Below are 20,949 nucleotides of genomic sequence, written 5' to 3'. Positions count from 1 at the left end.
CCAGAGAGAGAGAGAGAGAGAGAGAGAGAGCGAGCAGGTTTGGGGGCAGACGTTGTAAGTCTGGTTAAGGCTGAGGTGACAGCTCTATTTCTTGACATCTCTGGCAGTGAGCACAAAATAGTTAAAAATTAAATGAAAATTATACTAGAGTGAAGCATGTGGTGCAGAAGCACATAGTGAACAGGGCTTTGATTTAAAATTTGAATTATTTGCCTGCTTGTAAAGGCTTTGGTTTAAAAAATCCAATTTTGGGGAGCCTGGGGGGCTTAGTCGGGTAAGCGTTCAAGTTCAGCTCAGGTCATGATCTTGTGGTTTGGGAGTTCAAGCCCCGTGTCCGGCTCTCTACTGTCAGCTCAGAGCCTGCTTGGGATTCTCTGTCCCTCTCCCCACCCCCCACTCTCTCTCTCTCTCTCTCTCTCTGTGCCTCCCCCACTGGCGCTCTGTCTCTCAAAAATAAACATACAAAATCAGTTTAAAAATCCAATTTACAGTTTCTCTTGAAAACTGGAAAGACATGGCAATCGTGCCAGCAGGCATTCTTATGGGGCTAGTGACACAGTGGCTGCCCCTTTAAAGGAGACAGGTGCCCTCGCTCCCCACCAGACCCTGACTGCTCATTTCTATGACACGTCCCACCTTGCGAGGCAATGATTTTGAGCATGCTGCTGGGGCAACACTAGGGAAGCTAGTGCACAAAAAATCATGCATACAAATACACACATAACTAACCCCCTCTATGCCGCCAAGAGTTCACCTGGTCAAACATGTCAATGCCTTTTATTACTATGAAATTCTCTGCTTTAATAAGAAAAGAAAAAGCGAACTCTTTTGGAAAACACAACTACAAAATATAAAATGAAGGGTAATTATATGTGAATCAACTTTCATATCATTATTGTATTCTTGATTTTAAGTGACATGTCATGACAAAGGAAAATCCCAGGGTATCACGTGTATCCAACCCTGTAATTACACTTCTTACCAATCACTTTCACTCTAAAGCCCAAGAGGAAGCTAATTTTACCGGGTGATACGGGGCAGAAAGTGAGCAGGTTTGTCTCCAACACTCCCCTCGTTATTCTGCCTGGGGGATCTGTGCCTCCTTGGGAAAATTTCTCTTTTCCATTAACTATCAGAATGAAACTCTAGGAGTCTTTGTTCTGCCAAAACAAAAAAACAAAAACAAAAAAAACAAAAAAAAACCAAAAAAACCAAAAAAAACCAAAAAAAACCTCTGAAAGGAGCTGCTGAGTCCTAATTCGTTAAAAAGCAAGCTGTCATTAGAAGTTGTAATTTCACCTCTGCCTATGGACAGAGACTATTTCTAGAGTTTTCTGTGGCAAACACTAATATAATACATTTATCCCAGGGTATTAACTACATCAGGAATTTTCACCCTATTGTCCTCCCATAGTGTGATTAAGAAAACTAGATAGAATAATAATACTGTAATACATACTTGGAAGTGGATGAGAGAGTAGATCTTAAATGTTCTCACCACAAAAAAAGAAATGGTAATTTTGTGAGGGGATGGAGGGGTTAGCTAACATTGTCGTGGTAATAATTTTGCAATATGGAAGTGTGTCAAATCAACACATTGTAGATTTGAACTAACACAATGTCATATATCAATTATATCTCAATAAAGCTGGAGGAAAAAAGCACTAGAAATCTGCCAAAGGGGAGAATAGAGAACTGGTAGGGAGAGAAAATGGCTACCATATCATGGATTGTATAAGGCAGATTCATGCAAATAATCAACAATAGAGAAGCAATATTCCCATGACCTCATCCTAACACTCTGGTAGTTTAACTCATCACCTGACTGTAGTTAAGAATCACTGACAGGGAAGACAACAAAAATTATTTAAAAATCTATCAGTCTTTGTTCCATTTCTTGTGTGTCAATGTCAATTTCCTGGTTGCGATTTGCAAGATGTTATCATTGAGGGTAACTAGGTAAAGGGTACAGGACATTTCTCTGTGTTATTTCTTGCAATTGTATATAATCTACAGTTATCTCAGAAAAAGTTTCATTAAAAAAAAATTGAAAAAAAATCTGTCAGTGTAGTTAATTTTGGCTGACGAGGGTGAAAATGAGGGGGCTTTCATTTTCTACTTTATACTTTTCTACACTAGTTGGATTTTGTTATTCTGTATGTTTCTCGCATTTAAACTATGCTTAAATAAAATATACAAATTTACATTGAAAAAGTATATATGGAATGCCAACCAATAAAGGAGGCCACTTTTATTTGAAAATCTTTCTGTAACAAATTCATTACCCATCTTCCTCATATTTGTCTAAGGAGCATGGGGTGTTATGTCTGGGGCGGGGGGGGGGGGGGGGGGGAGGTGGGGGTGGGGGTGGGGGTGGCGCTATACATGTTCCAGTTTACAGATGAGGAAACACAATGCATACTGACTTTCCTTAAGGCTACTTTACTGATGGTGGATCCCAGACTGCAATTCCCAGGTGATTTAGCAATGGCTCTAGGATTTTAAAAAACATTTTTGTCTTCTTTGATTTTGTAACAAATACTTACGCTTAATCTTTAAAAAACATCTGAACTGCTGCCCTATCAGACCTTCCTTTGGATACTTTGATGACACCCTCCTGTTAAAATGAACAGTTCCCTAATGAGAGAAAGCTGACTCCTGCAAGTCATAAACAGATGGAAAACCATTGGGTAGAAAGTTGAGAAAGAACTTCAAAATTTAAGTGCCAGATGTGTTACCATCTAAACTCACTGATGGATCCCAGCATGACTGCAAGTAAGGCAATCAGATACTAGGTGTCTCCAGGTTGGATAAAATGTGCTCTACGCACCAACACCTATGAAGCACTCTTGCCAAAAAGCAAAACGTGAATCAATAATTGACTCCAAATCTCATCACGCCTTTACACCTAACTTCCAGGCTACAGGAAATGCACAAGTTTATTGACACCGTAAGGAAGCCATTAGCCAAATCTAGGCTGGAATATGCTAGTGCAACTGACCTAGTTTCTTCAACAATGAATTGTATAAAGAGGCATAAAAGAATGTATTTATTTTATTTTATTTATTTATTTATTTATTTTTTTATTATAGAATGTATTTATTTTAAACTAAAGGAAACTGAAGAACCACAGCAACCAAGTGACTCTCATTTGGATCCTGATTTGAAAAACCAACCTTATAAAACTGTTTCAAGAAGGTAAGTGGGGTACTGATATCAGGAAAGTATTATTCACTTTATTAGGTGTGATAATGATGTTGAGGCTGTGTAAGAAATGTCCTTTTTTAGGGAGGCCTACTGACATATTTGGGCTGAAATGGCATGATAACATGAAGTCTGGGATTTGCCTTAAAATACTCGAGTAAAAAAAGGAGGAAGCAGGATAAGAAAAAAGAGATGGGGGAAGGTTGATGGCTGCTATGGATGAGGGTTCAGTTTAAAAAAAAACTGAAATGAAAAGAAATGAAGGTCAGTCTTTAGGGGAAAAAATATCACCTTGGTTTTGAGGATTAAGCTCCATATGGTGTTGGGAGGCCTGATGGGTAGTGAGCCACAGTGATACAGGAGTGTGGGGTGAGACCGCTAGGTTCAAGTGTCACCTACCTAACATCAAAGGGTGGGGGGAGCATGGAAATAAAGGGGAAGGAGGAAGCTTTGCCACAGGGAACTTGTCTAGTCTTCAAAAGTGGCTACCACCCAGTGTTTATCTTTTTCTTCCTTTGAACTGTAATTTAATGGCCAAAGCACATGATGACTAAACTATCCGTCATTTCCTCCTCTCCTCTGAGGAATATTTGAAGAGTGGTCACTCCATGATGGGCCTAAATCCTGGGGTTTGCTTGGAGCCATAGCCGACTTGTGAGACTGATCAAACCCCTTCTCAAAACAACTTAAAAAACAAAACTGGATGAAGTTGAGATTTTGGAAAAAGCTGCTAAGTACTCAGTAGTTTATAGATCCCCAAGTGACCTCTACACAAAATTTAAGTATTTTATTTGTGAACATTTGGAAACAATCTAAATTAGAAAAGGATGGTCAAACTATATCTCCAAGCCATGTGGTAATAAGGAAAAGTTAAAGTCATGGTTTAGAATTCTCTTTAACTTAAAAACGGGATATAGTGTACTAATAGATATAAAGGGAAAACGTTTGAAGTGTTACGATGTAGGATTACAAGTGATTTTCATTTTATTGATATATTTATTTTCTAAATTCTCTACAATATGAAAGCACAATGTAGATATCAGAAAAATAGTATAATGAAAAATACCAAATTTACCTAATATTCTCTGTAACATAAGCTACTTTTAGCATTAGCCTTAAGGTACAGACTGAAAGAAGTCTCTTTAAACCAATACGCACAGACTGTCATTAAAAACTCACTCAACAGCTAGGAATTTAGAATAATGCAGATCTCACCTGAAGGAGCTCACAGGCAAGAGGAGAGGGGTGTGCTAACAAGTAATTCCTGAGAGTATAGTGACAGCTCCCAGAGGCATGGGCTCAATATCTATTCTCCAAATGCCTGAAATGAATGCATATGTCTCTATGCTTTTAATATCAGCTGTTCCGGAAATATGGATATACAGGGTATTTTCTAAATAAGCTTAAAACAAATCCCAGATGCTTGTCTACACGCGTCAACTGTTTATTTAGTCTACTCTAATTCCACCCACTAAGAAAGGAAAACAATAACTTCCTTAAAAGACTATTTCCCTTTGATAAGAAATCACGTTCCACTAACAGAAAAGTGAAATTAAGACATACCTAGTATGAACTAAGTTCTGTAATACTACAAAGCAAGAATTAGGCTTCAGAAGAAAACTTTCAACTGAATTGCACTTGTGGAAAATTGGATGACATAAAATACATAACGCAAAAATTCCTTTAAGATTAATTATTAACTAATCCATACAAGAAAACAACAGACCTCAAACATTTTAAAAAATTTATGACCCATAGTTAGAACATAGATTTTTTGGGGTACCCAGGGGGCTCACTCAGTTGGGCATCCAACTTCGGCTCAGGTCATGATCTCACAGTTTGTGAGTTGAAGCCCCGCATCAGGCTCTGTGCTGACAGCTCAGAGCCTGGAATCTGCTTTGGATTCTGTGTCTCCCTCTCTCTCTGCCCCTCCCCCACTTGTGCTCTGTCTCTGTCTCTGTCACTCTCTCTCTCAAGAATGAATAAACATTAAAAAAAAAAAAAAAGATTTTTCATTACAATCTAAGTAAGCACACATACACACACATGTAGAAACAAACAAGTCTAACGTTACAATTCTTTTTAGCGTATGTAATGCATTATGATTTTCCTATTCCACTTCATTTTTTTAAATTGAAAGCATGCTGGTTGTGTCAACTGAATTAATTTTATTGCCTACTAATGGGTCACCACCTGCAATTTGAGAAATAGTGCTCTAAAATATCACAAGAGTGAAACCATTTCTAGAAACATGATTTCATTCCTGTTGTATCGTTGCTCTTGTAATATTCAAGTTATAACAGGTCTCAACCCATATACAATCACCTGTGTGTGGGTGTGAGAACATCTTTTCCCATGTCTAAGATCAAGTGAGCTCTTGATGACTACAATCTTTTCAACCACAAAGGGGAGTTTGCAATTATTACAGTTCTTTGTCTGATGGCAATGTGAACAGATTTCCCAAGGTATTACTAATTTCATTGTCAGCCATACTCTCTCATAAATTTTGCTCTTTTCAGCTGTGTTTAACTTTTTTATGTTGTGTGTTGCCTGGAATGGAAAAATAAGAGCAGAAGGGTCTAAGTGGTTATGTGAGAATAAAGCTAGTAAGAATGAAGTTGTGATGGTAACTTCAATTATTCAAAATTTTTCGTTTTCTTGAAAGGAAAATGGATAATACTATGCTGATAGAAGACACAGCTATAGATTAGAAGCATAGGACCGAGTTCTGCAAAACTGTTTTAGAATCTCTTTAGACCTTATTGCCACCAAGTACAATAATGGAAGCTAATGATAGGACTAATGATCTAAAGAAGATGATACTTTTGCCTCAGCAGATGAAAGACATTTGGCAGTAAAATAAAAGGAAACACAAGGTACTTATTGTCAAAAAGTCTCTCCATGTAAACTCTCCATGTAAACTCTCCATGTAAACTCCCAAGTGGTTCTTTCCTATCAGCTGAAAGAACCACTTAAAATAAATAAATTTGAATGCATGAAAATGAAACGAGTCATTTCAAGAGGTCCTATCCAAGACTCCTTACATGATGTGAGGCTGTTTCCATCAGGGTGCAAGGACATCAAACATTTTAAATGTTCACATAAGAAGCATACCTAACAGTAAAAAAAAAAAAATCTCAAAACCTAATTTAGTGCTATCCATTAATGTGCTATAAGTAAAACCACAGAGAACTGCAAGAACTGCATAGTTCTTGGTCACTCTCCTGTTCTGTGATTCCCAAGGAAAAGTTAAAGATCACAGAAGGGGTGTGGGTGTGGGGTAAGAGGGCTTGCACACCTATTGCTTTTCTAATTTCATAAAGTATTTCCATACACTTAAGAGGTGACAGATGACAATGGTTAGGACACTGGGCTCCTGCCCAGTACTGACTGTTTGACCTTAGATAAGTCCCTTTACCTCTCTTAAAGAGCTACAATTCATCATCACAGAGACAATGATATCGTCCCCCTCCCTCGACACACAGGGTTATCATGAGCATTAAGTGAGATAATGGTAGTAAAGTATTAAGCATAAAGGCTAGCATACAGTAAGAATTCAAAATATTTTAACTGCCATATTTTTATTTAAAACTACCACACATATTAAAGTAGCAAGAATATTGCTTTGGGTTCGCTGACTTTGTCCAAGTTCCCTCACTCACTGGCTCCATGATCTTAAGAAATTAACATTTTTTTTTGTGTATCAATTTTCCTCATCTTTAAAAAGCCTAACCACACATGTGCCTGGGTGGCTTAGTCAATTAAGCGTCCGACTCTTCATTTCAGCTCAGGTTATGATCTCACAGTCATGAGATCAAGCCCCATGTCAGGCTCCACACTGAGCGTGGAGCCTGCTTTGGATTCTTTCTCTTCCTCTTTAAATAAATAAACATTAAAAAAGAGCCTGACCACAATTGGGCATGGTAAAGATGAGTGAGCCTGTGTTAAGGGTTAGAGAGTCTGTCAGAAGCTTTAATTAGAATGCTCCCTGCCCCATTATGTATCCAGGGCCCCACTGACTGCTAGGACAGCATCTCCCAAAGTGGGCACTGTATGCTTTTGAGTCCTTGGGAAACTTAAAAGGAGGTCAAGTCTTCATCTCCAAAAAAGATCTGCAAGATAAATTTTACCAGTAGAATTTTACCTTTTTCTTTGCCACAGGCCATCTCACAGCCCTTAGAGTGCACAGTGACGTTCTCACAGCAGACACAGGTTGGAATATTCTCAGGGAACCCCTTCCTCAGTGGGTGTCTCCTGATGTAGTGTTCCATAGGGCACATGGCCGGCCAACTCCTGGGCTAGGCTCTCAAAAATGGGATGCACACTGGGATTCCATGATGGGGCTTCTGGGATTAAGGCTGAGATGCAGAGAAGTGGATTCTGGCCTTGAGACTTTAAAGAACGATACTGAAACTATACTATGTGAATCTGATAATTCAAAAGGAAGAATTTTCCCACTGTTGTGAACTCACAAGTGCTGTGGGGGAAATTTGTAACAAATTGGATGCATTCTTTAAGAGAAGTTGCTTAATTTCAGAGATAAAAAGGGGAAAAAACTTGTTTGTACAGCAAAACAAGTCTAAGACAACTATTTTATCTCTGTTGAATAGATGCTTAGGATAAGGAAGTTAGAGAAAAGCGGCTGCTGACCTTTACCAATAATGTCAGGATGTTGATGTAATGTCCAAGTTACAATTGCTGGGGGTGAAGATAAACGCGGGAAATCTTTCCTGTTTCTACCATGCGCTATACTTTCTAACCTTGGTTCCATGTTAAATATACACACCGCCAATATTCAGATAAAGTGTAAATGGACATTGACTTTTCTCTCTGGAGTAAAAAAAAAAAAAATCCAGTACACCAAGTGTGGATAAAGTTAATCTCAGTTCGTTAAAACTATAAACATCTCTCTCTCTCTCTCTCTCTCTCTCTCTCTCTCACACACACACACACACACACACACACACACACACATACACACACGTTGTCACTTTTCCAGATACATTTTTCAAAAACTCAGCAAGAACCAAAATGTTATTGGAATAGTTAAAAAAAAATCTCCATAATATTGTGAAAATGCTAATAACACCTGGCATTTACTAAACATTTATTATAAAAGGTGGCAGATAGAGCATTCTAAGGGACTTTATGTTACTGATCTTCTTATAAGCGTATTTTACCAATAATAAATATTAGTTCCCTTTTTAAAATTATGAAACATTTCATACATACGCATACAGACATATAGAAAGTAATATCTCAAACATCCAAGAATATACCCCATAGCTTGTAAGATAGGCCATTTCCAATAGAGAACAACTGAAGACCCCAACACCCCTTTTCCATCCCACATCCCTCTTGTTATTGCCCCTGTTCTGTGTGAAGAAGATGAGGCTCTGAGAAGCCGGGTAACTTGGCCCAGGTGGCTGAGCTGGCACCTGAACCTCTCCTGAATTCCAGAAACCACGGACCTCAGTCCCTGCGCTTTAAGGCTGCAGCTGCTAAAGTCACCCAGTGTGGAGGTGAGGAAACTGAGGCAGACAGACTTAAGACTTGCCCATGCTCACATGACTGCTGAGCAGCACCATTAGTATTAAAACCCATATTATTTTTTTATAGTCTTACTCTTCTTGTCTCAAAATTAACATGAGGAAAGTAGCCATGTTTAATTCAGGGATTCTTGTAAAACTTATGAGAAACTCTATCACCCTCTCTCTTTAATTATTTAAGCAAGTACTTTTTACCACACTATTAAGGGACAGTCTAATGAGAGGTGGCTATTTTACCTCTAACAAAGGTTGTTCACTTTTCTTAGCACCAAGGTGGCTCCTAAAAGATGCTCTGTAAATGAAGTTTTCAGTGGATCAAAGTGCTGCTTCTTAACCTTCTGTGGGCACACCAGTCATCTTGGGATCTGGGTAATAGGCAGGGCCTGGAAATTCTGTGTGTTCAAAAGGTTCTTGGTAATGATGCCTGAAAGATATACTCTGAATAGCAAGAGACTTAAAGAGCCCTTATTAATTAATTCCTATTAATAGATAGGGACCAGGGGTTCCTGGATGGCTCAGTCAGTTAAGCATCAGACTTTGGCTTAGGTCAGGATCACACAGTTGGTGGGTTTGAGCCCCACGTCTGGTTCTGTGCTGACAGCTAGGAGCCTGGAGACTGCTTCAGATTTTGTGTCTCCCTCTCTCTCTGCCCCTCCCCCACTCACACTCTATCTCTCAAAAATAAATATTAAAAAATTAAAAAAAAAATAGATAGGGATCTTGCAGTGAACCTTTTCAAAAATGAAAAATTCTTGAGATACCAGTTTTATATGGTTTTATTTTAATATCTATTCCTAAAATTGGAACAAGTCTATATTCTTAACTCTTTGACACTTATTTTCACGATTTCATTTATACGTCTAGAACAGGCAATAAGAAATTTCAGGATCTACATTTAAGCCAGGGTGACATTTCTGACACCTGGAAAAAAGTGTCAATTTAGAAATTATTTAGGGGTAACTGGGTGGTTCAGTCTGTTAAGAGACCAACTTCAGCTCAGGTCATGACCTCACAGTCTGAGAATTCGAGTCCCATGTCAGGTTCTGTGCTGACAGCTCAGAGCTTGGTGCCTGCTTCTGATTCTATGTCTCCCTCTCTCTTTGCCCCTTCCCTGCTTGCTCTCTGTCTCTGTCTCTGTCTCTCTCTCTCAAAAATAAACATTAAAAAAATTTTTTTAAAGAAATTATTTGAGTATATGGTAGAAAATACACAAAGAAATAGGATGAGAAATTTTCTAGGAACGTACACATATGTACCATATAGAAGTAAAAAGCAATCAATGTTTACTGACCAGAAAATAGCAAATCTCAGTTAGGAAAGAAATGGTATCTTATCATGCATCTACTGAAGTATGAAACATTAAGAGTTGATGGAGGAAAAAATAAACTTTATAAGCTCATATCACATTGCACAGTCCCCAAAAAGTATACTGCCTTTGTACATTCCACATCTTGTACCACAGACTTTATCACAATGCAATAAAAACACATGGTTAACTACTAATTGAGACTTGAAAAAGTCTTAATATTTCTGGAGCAAATGTGATCACCTCTAAGAGAAACCAAAGACTGTTAAAGATTTATTGCATAAATAGCTTCCTGAAAATGTGTTTCTCTAAGACTAAACTTGATCTCCCCAGGACAAGAGCTTTCCTAGAAGATGAAGGACAGGAGACCATCCTAAGGTATCTAGGATTGTAGGACACGCACCTGTATCCCATTATGGACACTCAAAGTGAGTGTGTCTCGGGAAGCCTGGGTGGCTCAGTCGGTCAGTTAGGCATCCGACTTTGGCTCAAGTCATGATCTCATCATTTGTGAGTTCAAGCCCCGTGTTGGGCTCTAACAGCTTGGAGCCTGAAGCCTGCTTTGGATTCTGTGTCTCCCTCTCTCTCTGTCCTTCCCCCGTTCTCACTCTGTCTCTCAAAAGCTGAATAAAAGTTAAAAAAAATTTTTTTTAAAAAAGTGAGTGTGCCTGGGGTAAATGATTCAATCTTTCTGACCTCAGTTCCTTTCTTTCATAGCTCTCAGAACTGTTGGGATTCAATTAGATGCAAAAACCACTTGATAAATCAACATACCTATGAAGGTAGGGTTTTAAATTTTTATTGACATAAAAAAATCTACATGGAAAAGCAATGATCGATGGATGCTTACACCACCAAATGAAATGTTGATGGGGAAGAGTAATTTTACTGAGTAAGAAACTATAATTCCACAGACTATTTACAGGTCATAAAGTAAAAAGGCAGCTTCACAATGGAGGGATCAAGCTGTCACTTCCTGAAGTCACTGATCATTTTTAGCATGATAGAAAGTGGGACAATAATAACAATAATAATGTATGCATCTTGAGACACAATCAGCAGCACATGACACCTTTGTGGTACTTTCACCAAAAACACTTAGCATTAATCTAATCAAGTCTTTAGGTCTAATTTCAAGGTTATAGAGAATTACAGTGGCTAGCGCACCAAGTAAAAAACACAAAACTCAGAAGCCAGTTGGTCTAATTTAAGATTGATCTGTGTCACAAAATAGCTGAACCTGATTTCCTTGCAGGAAAACAAAACACATGTGTGTAGCGGTCACTGGTACCTAAAAAGTGACTTAAGAGATAGAATAACTAACTGTAACGTGTGGACCTCGTTTGGATCTTTCTTTGTATAAAGCAGCAGTAAAAAGGCATGTTTAGATCAACTGGGTAAATCTGAATAGGACTTGACTATTAGATGATACTAAGACGGCACCATCAATATTTTTAGGGGCGTTCAGTGCACTGTAGTAATATAAGAGACTATTTAGAAACGCAAATGAAATATTTGGGAGAGAAATGCCATTTGGTCTTTAACAGATGTCAAATACCTCAGGGAGGGGAAGTTTTTCTGTTAAGATCTTAGTAATACAACACAGCAACTGTAGCAAAGAGGATGAAAAGGGCGGGGGGGGGGGGGCGGTAAGAAGATGAAAAACAGAAAGAGAAAAGAATTTCCTACCCACAAGGCAAGAAGGTTTCATAGATTTTTAGACCCTAGGGAGCTAGGAGCAACAGTAGATACTGGGGCATTTCTCTATCTGGAGGCTATCTTCAATTTTAGTCTCTTGGCAAAGCAAGGGCTTTTTCAGGGGAAAAAAGGCAAATCATGGTCCATGTAATTCTCAAAATAAGCAGCCTCTGTTCTAAACTCCTCAGAATGGGAGCAATTCAATAAACAGCTCTCGTGTTTCAGTGGTCCTATGGACTATTAAGTCTCAAAAGTTTCTTCTTTTGGGCTGAAATCAACCACATTTCAATATGAGGCAAGCTTGCTTTTGTGAAAAGCCATAAGAAGGCTGAATTAAATCCATTCAGCCATTTAAAAATTAAGTGAGTCTCACAGAGATTTTACCTACATTTCCTGTAGGAAGTTTTACGCACTAGTAATTCAAATTTACTGTACTTCTTAACTTTTAATATCCATTGGCCTTGTACTTTGACAGAATAGCGAAATACAGTTTTCTTTCCCTTTTTTCAAGAATAAGAGTGCTCTTTAAAAAATAATTCATACACAACTTTTAGGCATATCCACTAAACAGACTTAATCATGAAATGGAACTAGATTAGTACTAATTTCCAAGGATTTTAATTTTGTGATGAAAGAGAGACTGTTCTTTTCCCTTCCTGTAAAATGTAAATATGTTGGCCACTGAATTAAAAGGCCATAATGGTGGTAGTAATTTGAGTTGGAAAATGAATATAAAACAAATGTGGTTATCAGTAAAGATAAACTCCAAATAGTCTAATCATTGACAAAGTTGAGTCCTTTAAGTATGAATTAAGAATCTCATCCAGGAAGGACCAAGGAATCTTACCTTTCTGATCCTTACTACATTCAGAGTAATAATTTTCTCAAATATAGTATGGGCAAATTTCTTCTGACTCCGAAAGCAAGGAAGGGTTATTTGAAACACACAAAAGACAAAAATCTGGACAAGACCCATAGCCGATTGGACAAGACAAAAATTCCATTTTCCCATTAGATATTCCTCAGTAGCAGTAAAGGACTTGAAAATGAGTTTTTGGTTTCCCTGAGGCTAATTCTAAATATAAATATAAACTTAGAATTTTTTTCCCCAAACAGTATGGTGGTGAAAGCTTTTAATAAAATGTGAAGTTGAAAAAGAAGCAGAATATAAAAGCATGCACAGACTAGGTAGTAGAATGAGTACCCAGGTATTAGTTTTATTGTTGTTCTTTACACCTTACACATGTTTAGAGATGAAATTTTATTACCCAATATTTAGAAAAAAAAAAAAAGTAGATAGTATATAAGTGTCTGTGTGCATATGTACATTGGTTGTGGGGATATATATTTGTATTTGTGTGTGTGTGTGTGTGTGTGTGTGTGTGTGTGTGTGCGCGCCAAAAACTTGTCCTTACTGGTTCTCTGTGTAACAGTTTCCTTGCAGGATTATGGTATGTCAGTACAATATTATTTATCGACACCCTGCTTTATTCCACAACTGTTGTGCCTTGTAAGCATTGGGGAATATGTTTGGGAAAGCAGTCAGGAAAGAAAGTCTCATCCTAAGAGAAATTTTTTTGTTTTTGATTTTGTTTTTTGTGGGGTTTTTTTTTTGGGGGGGGGGGTGAAGCTCCAGTGTAGCTTTATAAAAAGGGAGAAATGGGGTAAAATAAAACCACTTAGCTAATACCTTGTTTCAAGGTTATTCTTTGCAGCTTTTCTTACAAAAAAAATCCATCTAAGCTAAAATTACCACACATAAGACACAAGACATTTCTGCACATATTAGGTACAATTTCACACAGCATAAAAGCTCCCAGAGAGATAGTTCACAAAGGCTAGATTAATAGATCAAGTTGAAATGGCAGTAAACACTCAAGGCATACATGACAATGTGGTTTAATACAGTGATAATGTCACAAATGTCTAAACACTGTCCCAGTGATTTTCAAGGTGAAATAGGCCCCTGATGCCCTCAATGTATAAGCATCTGGAGATCTTGGGGACCTTCGACTCATCTGCTCCAATACCACCTGCTGCAATATTCTTAAGACTGCCAGTGCCTAACTCATGGAAGCTTTCCTGGTGCTGCCTGTAAAGGAGTCTCAAAGATTCTCAAACCTTTTCAGAGTTGAATTTAATTATTTTCTTGAATACGTTCAGAGTGTTTCCTAAGTCATCACAATAGTCATGTATGCAATTCTGTTTACAACAACTTAGTGAATATCACCATTCACTTCATTCTCTCAAACCTCAGCCACACCATTCATGCGCCGACTAGGAAATAGTTATCTGGAACCCTTTCTCTACCAAGAACTGTACCAGGTGCTGGTGGAGACTATAAAAAGCTCCTTTCATCTCTACTCTCCCCTATTATCCTCCCTTCCCCCTTCCCCCTGGCCAAAACAAAAAACAAACAACAACAAAACCAAAAAACAAAAATAAACTCTCTTCAATCCAACTGAAAGGCAAGTTTGACAGTTGGTCTGGATTCAGCATACTAGAGCTCACAGTTAAAATTTATTTCTACATTGGGCTAGAAATCGCCATGTGGTTTTTTCCCAACAATTAAGTCTCTCCCACTCCCCTACCCCCATGGCAAACAACTATTTTTTTATGTATATACAAAGCAGAGAACATCTGGAAAATGACATCAACATGACTCTTCAGTTGCAAAAAGACAAGATTACGCCATATACTAAAGAAAAAAAAAAATCTGAAGGTCTGGTGATATTTATGGGTTTATCCTCAAAGCCAAACTTCAAATATACCAGAATGAATTCTTCTATTTTAAACCCATATTTCAGACTTTTTGTCTATAAATAACAATGGGACTAGACATAGAATTTTATTACTTTGTCTTGTTCTGGTTTTGAGTCTCAGCTAGAGTCACAGCTTTGAGTCTTTAACAACAGGGCAGGAACTGTGTTTCCACTGCATTCTCCCCCCCCACCCGCCCTGTCCTCACGGAGCACACATCCCCTCCTGAGCCCCATCATATGGTGGCCACTGTTCAAAGCACAAAGTTCCTCCCAGACCTGACATTCTTCTAGGGGGAAGTCACACAAATTAAATAAAAGGGTAAATGATATATTCTGTTGGAAGATGGTAGTGCTCCCAAGAAAAATGAAAGCAGGGAAGGTGGGGAGAAGGAGTCCTGGGGGATGGCAGGAGGGTTACAGGTGATTAGGACATTCTGCCTGAGAAAGTAACATCTGAACAAAGACTGAAGGGGGAGGGAGTGATGTAGATATTTGGGGCAGGCCTATTCTAGGCAACATGTGCAAAGGCTCTAAGGCAGATGAATGTCTGCTATCTTTGAAAAATGGCAAGAAATCCAGTATGGCTGGGAGTATGGGGGAGCATGGAAGAAAATGAGGTCCTAGAAGCAGTGGGGGAGGCAGAACAAAGGGACCCCATATTTTTCAAATTAGTAGTAATAAACAGAAATGAAAAGTAAGATAGCTGGCATTCATTGAGCTTTTACCATGTGCTAAGTGCAACTCCGGAGAGGTTATGTTATTATCTCCTTAAAAAACACGAAATTTGTTACTCTAATATGTATAGGGTAGACTTTATGCTATAGGACACACATAGCAGTAAGTCCAAAACTTTACAGGAAATATTTCCTCATTTCCCTGAACAAGCTGTTTTGGTTTTGTTTTGTTCTTTCTGCTGTAACATGACTAAAACCTTTGATATATGGTGCAGTTAATTTCACTTTCCCATGCGTCTTAAAAATAAAAACATAATTCCTTATAAATGTCAGATGTCTAGCCTATTTCCAAGTTATGTTTTGTATGTGATTTTCAAGTCTGTTTCAGTACCACAAGTTTAAGGAGTTCAACTTATAAAATAAAAAGTTAGGGGCGCCTGGGTGGCGCAGTCGGTTAAGCGTCCGACTTCAGCCAGGTCACGATCTCGCGGTCCGTGAGTTCGAGCCCCGCGTCGGGCTCTGGGCTGATGGCTCGGAGCCTGGAGCCTGTTTCTGATTCTGTGTCTCCCTCTCTCTCTGCCCCTCCCCCGTTCATGCTCTGTCTCTCTCTGTCCCAAAAATAAATAAACGTTGAAAAAAAAATTAAAAAAAAATAAAATAAAATAAAAAGTTAATAAATACAGTTCAGGACACTACTCAGAGTTCAAATCATAATAGCATCCTTTGGTTTAATGAATCCTTTAACACAACTTCCTTTCTGAACTATATGGTGCAACTTAATGTTTCTGAGTGGTACAAATTACATCTACTGTAGCCAAAAGGCACCGTCCATGTTCTGCTGGCATGTTCTCTTCTTTCTGATGTTCTTTCATTTAAAAGGCATCCTTGCCACCCAGCTGACAGGGCATCTGGGTGGCTCAGTTGGTTAAGTGTCCAACTTTGGCTCAGCTCATGGTCTTAACGATTTGTGGGTTTGAGTCCCACATCGGGCTCTGTGCTGACAGCTCACAGCCTGGAGCCTGCTTCAGATTCTCTGCTTTAGATTCTGTTTCCCTCTCTCTCTGCCCCCCACCCCCAACCTGTGCTTGTGCTCTCTTTCTCTCAAAAATAAATAAATAAACATTAAAAAAAAAAAAAAGGCATCCTTACATACAGAAATAAAGCATTCCAAGGGGCTGGGCTTGCTAACCAAATTAATTAATGGAAGCACCAGATGAACCTTCATAAAGAACTTGAGTAAATTCTTTATTACTTAGTTTCTACTAATTAGGAAACAATTTGAAGACAATCTCCCAAACATGAAGAGATTGTTCAGTTCAACCCAAGAAACATTTACTGAGTACCTCTGTCAGGTGCCAGGATGTTGACGACAATCCCAGTCACTCCCTCAAGAACTTACAGACTAAAGGGCAGACAGAACCCCAGACCTCAGAGATGATGGAAAGTCTGGGGTGGGTACAAACACTGATACAGAAGCTACCCAAATAAACTTGTGCTTACCTTTTAAGAAGCCACTCACCTAGAACATCAGACATCTGCTGTCCCATCTCTAACCAAATATACACAAGTGAGGACTTAAGAACAGACCTTCCAATAGTAACAGATAAGAGTTGGGCAGAATTTTTAAGGCAATTTTTAAGTATCCAGTTCTATGCTTACAAGTTTCCTTAGACACTGACTGCTTATTTTTACTCTTCACTAACACTTCAATCACAAAGAGGAAATCTTTCATACACATCTCCAAATATTTTGGGGAAGGGAGAATCAGGGATGTTTAGTTAGCACAAAATCTTCACATGAATTAGGGTATTTTATTCTCAAAACTTATAATCAAGGTAAGAAGACTTAAGTCCAAGCCTACAGATTTATAGTAATTGAATCAATACTAAAGATTAACTTATATGTGGTGTTATGAAGTTCAAAAACCATGTGAAACAATCCGTATAAATATCTCAATTTAGTTAACTAGGTCCAGAGGAGCAGGGCAGAAGAAGCAGCAGACGTCAGACCAAATCCTGCTCATCAAGTCCTACTGTCTGGGGCCTGGCAGGCTATAAACACTAGAAGAGGTGGCCACTTGAAAGACAGATAGACAGACAGACAGACAGACAGAAAAAGAAAGAAAGAAAGAAAGAAAGAAAGAAAGAAAGAAAGAGAGCAAAAGCACCAGATAGGCAAGTGTCAGCCCTACAAAGGAACCAGTATAGCTTCTCCAGACTCTCACATAAAAAACTGGAATAATTTCACTGACTAGGCTTATAAATATTCAGATTAAAGTATCACATTCATTTCCTGAAACAGAACACAATGAATGAAAGTGTAATATTAAGTTGTCCATGACACAGATGGTAGCCATTTATCATAATCCTTACATTATAAAATGTTTCCGCCATCTCAAAGCTGATTTGAATCAGAATTACCTGGGGGAATTTTTTTTTAAGTGCCTATTCCCAGGCCCCACCCCATGGGCGATTCTGATTCACAATCCAGAGCTGGGGCTTTACAAAGCTTCCCAAGACAGTCGTGATCAGGCAGGTTGGGACCCGAGAAGCACCAGACTAGGCTGACTCCCAGAATAATGAAGGTAAAATGGAACAAACGGTCCTCTTCTCATCAAAAACAGACCGTTACGCCAGGGCTGCCCTCTTGTAAACATGAAGATGGCTAATAACACCTATGACCACCATCCAACCACAGCCAGTAGCATATCTCAAGACCAAATGGGTGTGCCTGCTTAAACTTAGGGACACTTGCCAAACAGGTGACCCAGGGCTAATTAGGAACATCACAGATGTGAGAAATATTAAAAGAAAAAAATGACTGATTATTGCTTCATTCAAGAGGTATCAGAACCAGAGTTCCCAGATTTTTTTTTTTTCAGTAAATGTCCCAAATCTAAGTTTTGCTTTTTTTGTGTGATTGAATACTTATGCCTTTACTGGTTCTTTTAACATCCTAAACATATAGGATGTTTCATGGAAACTCGAATGACAACATCATCTTCCACCAGTCAACTGCTATAAAATCTCAAATTTGAAGCTCAATAAAAAATCTAAGCAATCACACTTGTTCCCTGAGAACTGCTCTACCAAGCACCTGTTCACCAGCCTGGATGATCTTCCACATCTGAAAGTTCTTTGTAAAGATGGATGGCAGTTTTGGCCAGATTAGTACAGGGACACAGTGTCACAGGGATTCAGAGACCTGCAGTATTAAAGTTGCATCTTTGGGAAGCACCTGGGTGGCTCTGTTGGTTCAGCACCTGACTCTTGATTTTGGCTCAGGACACGATCTCATGGTTGGTAAGATCAAGCCCAGGATCCAGCTCCCTGCTAGGTGGAGCCTGCTTGGGATTCTCTTTCTTTCTCTCTCTCTATCCCTCTCCCACTCTTCCCCTCTCTCTCTCTGAAATAAATAAACTTAAAAAGAGAAAATTGCATCTTCAAACAGTGATGAGAAACATTTTTTAAGTGCTTAAAATACCTGTGATCAAAATCCTACATATTCAATAAAAGCATACATGTTTTTTAAATTTTTTATAACGTTTATTCATTTTTGAGAGACAGAGTGTGAGAGTGGGTGGGGCAGAGAGAGGGAGACACAGAATCTGAAGCAGGCTCCAGGTTCAGAGCTGTCAGCACAGAACCAGACTTGGATCTGGAACCCACCAACTGTGAGATCATGACCTGAGCCAAAGTCCAACCCTTAGCTGACTAAGGCACCCAGGTGCCCCCAAAGCGTACATATTTATTAAATTTTTAGGGCATGCATAGCATTCTATTAGTGCCAAGGCATATTTTGTCTAAACTTCAGCTTTGAAACAAATAAATTGGTATGTAAGCAAACTTAGGAACCACCAGTAACATCTTAAGTAGCCATGCTTCAGACTGGGAATGGATAAGTGGTTCAGTGGAAAAAAAAAAAGTGAAACTTGCTTCATTAGAAAACACGGGTGGGGGTGGGAGAGCTGTCAAAATATTCTAGATGGTTGGTGCTATTCAATAACCTCGGTTGTATAGGGGCAGAAGTAGGGAAGGAAAGAAACATGAACTGAAAAGCCGCAGAAAGCTGCCCTATCAGGAAAGAACTAATTAACAAGGATTTGTCTAGGGCTGGTGAAACGGCTTACTGCTTTAATCAGGTGGATGCGCAGAGGCAAACTGGGCTGTGGATTAATTAATTACGTCCAACCTGAAACCAAGGACCAGGTCCACAGAAAGAGCAGCCTGGTCGGGAGTCGACTCGCTCAAACACCCAAGAAGGAGCCACAGGACTCCAACTTGGGGCGCAGGCTGCACACGAGTGAGGAGCGGCAGGGCGGCCCGCCGGCCCCTTGGCCACAACCCCGGGGAAACATCTGCCCCCGGTTCCTACAAGCCGCGAACGCACCCGCTAGGATCGCAGCCGCGCACGGAGGGCCCCGGCCGCCCAGCAACTCGGCAGCCTTGTCAAAGGAGGCTTGGGCGCAGCGTCCCCACACACGACTCTCCCCTGTGACGGCCGGGGTCGCCACCTCGGGGCCATGTCACTTCTCCCGGGGCCGGCGGAGTCAGGAAGTCTGGGAGCCGAGTGAGCCCGGCTTCGGGGCAAGAAGAGCGAACGCGGGCAGGCGTCGAGTTGCTTCTCTCGTTGAGCGGAGAAGGAAGGAGTTGGGTGGGGGAACGATCCGAAATTCAGTAACTTATTTTATACTCGAGCCGCCGTCGGCCAGAAAGGGCAGGACTCCTCGGGGTGCAGGCGGAGACCCCACTTCCTCCCGCGCCGGGTCCCTCCAGGCCCGGCCCGGCCCACCCCCGCCGGCCGCGCTCCACTCACCCAGCTCGCCCGCCTGCAGCCGGAGCGGGGCGGAGACCACAAGCAGGAGGGCCAGGAGACCGCGGGCGCCCGCCACCATGGCCCCCCCGGGCGCCAGCCTGGCTCGCTCGGCCTCCCCTAGGCGGGCGCAGAGGCTCCGCTGCCCCGGCCGGGCCGCCTCCTCCGCGGCCGAGCGCGCCGCCGGGACTGGGCGCAGCCGCGGCCCCGCACTGAATCCCATTGGGGCGGCTGGGAGCCCAGCCCGGCGGGGGCGTCGCCCGCCCCGCCCAGCCCAGCCCAGCCCAGCCCAGCCCCGCGCGCCGGCCCCCAAAGGAGGAAGTCGAGCTCCCTGGCGGCTGCTGGCCGAGAGGCCAGAGGCGCACCAGACTCGGCCCGCGGTCTCCAGTAGGTACCCGGCGCTCCTCGCTTCACTCTCCCCTTTTCTTCCGCCGCTCTTCCCCCAATGCACGTGAACCTGGGAGACAGAGGGACACCTGGCCTGAGGACCTGCCCTGAGCCCCGCTGTGCCTAGGTCCTCCCCAGAGTTCCGGAGCGCGCGGTAGGTGCGTCAGAAAGGCTGCTCTCCACCAGGGCTTTGCCAACCCCACGGGGACGGGCAAGCCAGGAGAGCAGCACTGGAGAACTCGAAATGTTGTTTGATAGGTTGATGATGGTGACAATTAAAATGTAATTCAAGTCCCTCCATTCATTCATTCAAAAGTTATTAAGTTCCAGCAGTGTGGCAGGCAGGCACAGTGCTAAATAAACCCTTGTGACACTTGCAGACGTTAAAAATAATCAGGCAAAGTGTATAATGCAAATTGCAATAGGTAACATGAAGACTACTTGGGGAGCACATTCAGGAAGATCTAATTAGATGGCGGATGAAGAGACCGCGGGGGAGCAATCAGCCAGGAGAGGCCTCACTTAAAAAGTGGCTTCTAAACTGAGACTGAGTGGGA

The 20,949-nt window shown here is 40.7% G+C and overlaps 1 protein-coding gene across 3 annotated transcripts in view; it reads right to left on the bottom strand.

The window, feature by feature from the left end:
* The window catches only part of DCBLD1 (discoidin, CUB and LCCL domain containing 1), a 68,883-nt gene extending 48,641 nt beyond the window's left edge, over positions 1 to 20,242 (bottom strand). For 2 of the 3 annotated variants that reach the window (XM_023254739.2, XM_045057955.1), the window contains exon 1: positions 20,009 to 20,242. In XM_023254739.2, coding sequence (XP_023110507.2) covers positions 20,009 to 20,228 — 220 coding nt within the window. In that variant the 5' untranslated portion in view covers positions 20,229 to 20,242. Of the gene's footprint in view, positions 1 to 8,990; positions 9,266 to 20,008 lie in introns of those variants that run through there. The other variant, XM_045057954.1, reaches the window with a different exon arrangement.
* Positions 20,243 to 20,949: the final 707 nt, after the last annotated feature.

This window comes from Felis catus, chromosome B2 (genome assembly GCF_018350175.1).
Source record: "Felis catus isolate Fca126 chromosome B2, F.catus_Fca126_mat1.0, whole genome shotgun sequence".
Classification (NCBI taxonomy): domain Eukaryota; kingdom Metazoa; phylum Chordata; class Mammalia; order Carnivora; family Felidae; genus Felis; species Felis catus.
Note: the sequence above shows the minus strand (reverse complement) of the source record. Positions and strands in the feature narration are given on the sequence as shown.